The 2,350-nt window shown below is 65.3% G+C and overlaps 1 protein-coding gene across 1 annotated transcript; it reads right to left on the bottom strand.

Moving 5' to 3' along the window:
* Nucleotides 1-391: 391 nt before the first annotated feature.
* On the bottom strand, nucleotides 392-2,155 carry MNEG_16372 (hypothetical protein; the record flags this gene model as incomplete). The annotated part of the gene is made up of 4 exons (XM_014035158.1): nucleotides 392-730; nucleotides 1,109-1,240; nucleotides 1,609-1,755; nucleotides 2,099-2,155. 4 exons carry the CDS (start codon nucleotides 2,153-2,155, stop codon nucleotides 392-394), a joined length of 675 nt encoding a protein of 224 aa, XP_013890612.1.
* Nucleotides 2,156-2,350: the final 195 nt, after the last annotated feature.

Raw genomic sequence — 2,350 nt, 5'->3', positions numbered from 1 at the left:
GCCGCAGCGCGGCCGCCGCGCGGGCGGCCTCGCGGAGACCCGTCTGGAAGGCGCCGTGCATTGTGGCAGGGTATTTTTTCGTCGTCGCCTCCCCCGCAAAAAACACGCGGCCCCCCAGGGGCGCCGCCACGTCGTCGTAATCATCGGGGCCGCGGCCGCCCACGACTACGGATGAGTAGGACCCCCAGGTCAGCGGGTCCCGCCCCCAGCGTGTCACCGCGGACTGCAGCGGGGCGGGGACCGTGACGCCCTGCGGCGCGAAGACGCCCCTCAGGACTTCCATCACCTGCGGCCGGGTCACGAGGGCGCCGAGGGCAGAGCGGGGCCGCGCTTCGACACTCCACTCGAAACGGTTGGAAAAGCTTGACGAAAGAGCGAGTAAGTGATGGGGCTAATCGGTCGAGGGCTTGCGTGCCTTGCGTGCGTCGCCATCGCGACCCTGCTCCGCACTCCTGCTCCCGACTCGCGCCCCGGCCCCCGCCACGCGCCGCCGGCAGCCCTGACAACCTGCCCGCCCCCCAGCGCCCACCTGCCCCACCGCCTCAGCATCCCCGAGGCCCTCTATATCGTGCGCCGCCTGCCCCGCCACCAGCGCGGCCAGGACGCTGCCGCCCGAGACGGCCTCGTAGCCATAGAATAGGTAGTAGGCGCCGCGCCGTGCCGGGTCTGGCTGCACGACGCCAAACATGTCGCGGTCGCCCCAGAAGCAGTGCGGGAACAGCATCATGACCTGGGGAAGGGGGTGTGGCGCGCACGTGTGTTTGCATATTCAAGGGAGTGTGTGTGTGTGTGTGTGTGTGTGTGTGTGTGTGTGTGTCGAGTGTCGAGTGTGTGTCATGTGCGTGAATGATGAGTGCAGAGGAGGGGCCGTCTATGTTTTCAAGAAAGGATGGCCGCGTGTGATGCTGGATGCCCGTTAGCTGGGGAGCCGAGCAGGGGTATCCTCCCAGCAGCCGGATCCCCAACTCCTTCCCCCGGCCACCTGAGCCTCCTAACTACACACACACACACACACACACACACACACACACACACACACACACACGCACACACACGTGTGAACACACACGAGGTCGCAAGCCAAACACAGCTTGCAGTTGCTGCACACCTTGTTGAGGAGGCCGAACCCGAGCCGCTTGATGGCCGCCAGCTTGCGCGGCGGCAGCGGCGGGCTGAACGCGGGGCAGCCGCGCTTGAGGGCCCCCAGGGGCACCGTCACAATGGCCGCGTCCGCCGCCACCTGCGGCAGGCGGGTTGGGCGTGAGTGGTCGCGCGTTAGGACCAAGGGCGTGGCAAGCCACGCTTTGGGGGGACATCTTGTTGTGCATGTGTGTGTGCACATGTGTGTGTGTGTGTGTGCGTGTGCACATGTGTGTGTGCACATGTGTGTGTGTGTGTGTGTGTGCGTGTGCACATGTGTGTGTGTGTGTGTGTGAGTGATTCGGCGTCGGCGCTGGCCGCGACGCAGCTGCAGCGGTGCATTCGACGCTCCTTGTTGAGCCTGCAAGCCGCTCATCAGGCGATGGTGCGCCCCCACACGCGCAGGCTCCCGCCGCCGGGGCCCCGGCGCCGCGCGCCCTCGCGCGCACGCCTGCCGGAGGCGCCCACCTGCCCGGCGGTGTCTGTGTGCACGACCACCCCTCTGGCTTCCGCGTACTCGACCAGGGTGGCCTGGCAGCGGTACAGCACTGGGACGCCCTTTGCCAGGGCCGCCACCAGGCGCAGGTTGCCGCCAGGCAGGAACACGTGCTGGCCCTGAGGGGTTGCAAGAGATAGAGTGTGCGTGTGTATATGAGAGTGTGTGTGCGCATGCGCGCGCATGTGGGTTGATGTTTATGTACAGAGTGTGAGTGTGTGTGTGTGAGTGCGGCGCGTGTGTTTGTGCACACACGCGCATGTGTGTGCATGCATGTTTGTGGTGTAGGAAGGGGCATCAGTCTTGAGGGGGCTGGCGGCGTGCAATGGTCCCTGGGCGCCGCGAACTTCTGCAAACCACCCATGGGCCGCCGAGACAGGCTGCCACCGCACTGTCCCTGCCAGCCGCACCCCACTAAAGGATCATCGATGTTGGCTTCGCGCGCAAATCGCCCAAACAGACCACTCCCAGCGCCGCGCCCGCCGCGGCCCCCTTGTGCACAACCCAGCGTCCTGTCATCAGGCTCGCGACCCTGCACAAGCGCAGGTTCAAACTCCATTCGACCCAAAATGATGATTCATATCTGTTCCGTCCCAAACCTATTGTGAACAATCCGCATGTTCTCCTCACCCCCCCCCCTCCACACCCTCTACTGCACCCTCCTCAAGTCACCCCCCCCCCACACACACACACACACCCTCATCTATACTCTCC

This window comes from Monoraphidium neglectum (assembly GCF_000611645.1).
Source record: "Monoraphidium neglectum strain SAG 48.87 unplaced genomic scaffold scaffold06296, whole genome shotgun sequence".
Classification (NCBI taxonomy): Eukaryota; Viridiplantae; Chlorophyta; class Chlorophyceae; order Sphaeropleales; family Selenastraceae; genus Monoraphidium; species Monoraphidium neglectum.
The sequence above is the reverse complement of the archived record's forward strand: the minus strand, read 5'-3'. Positions and strand labels throughout refer to the sequence as shown.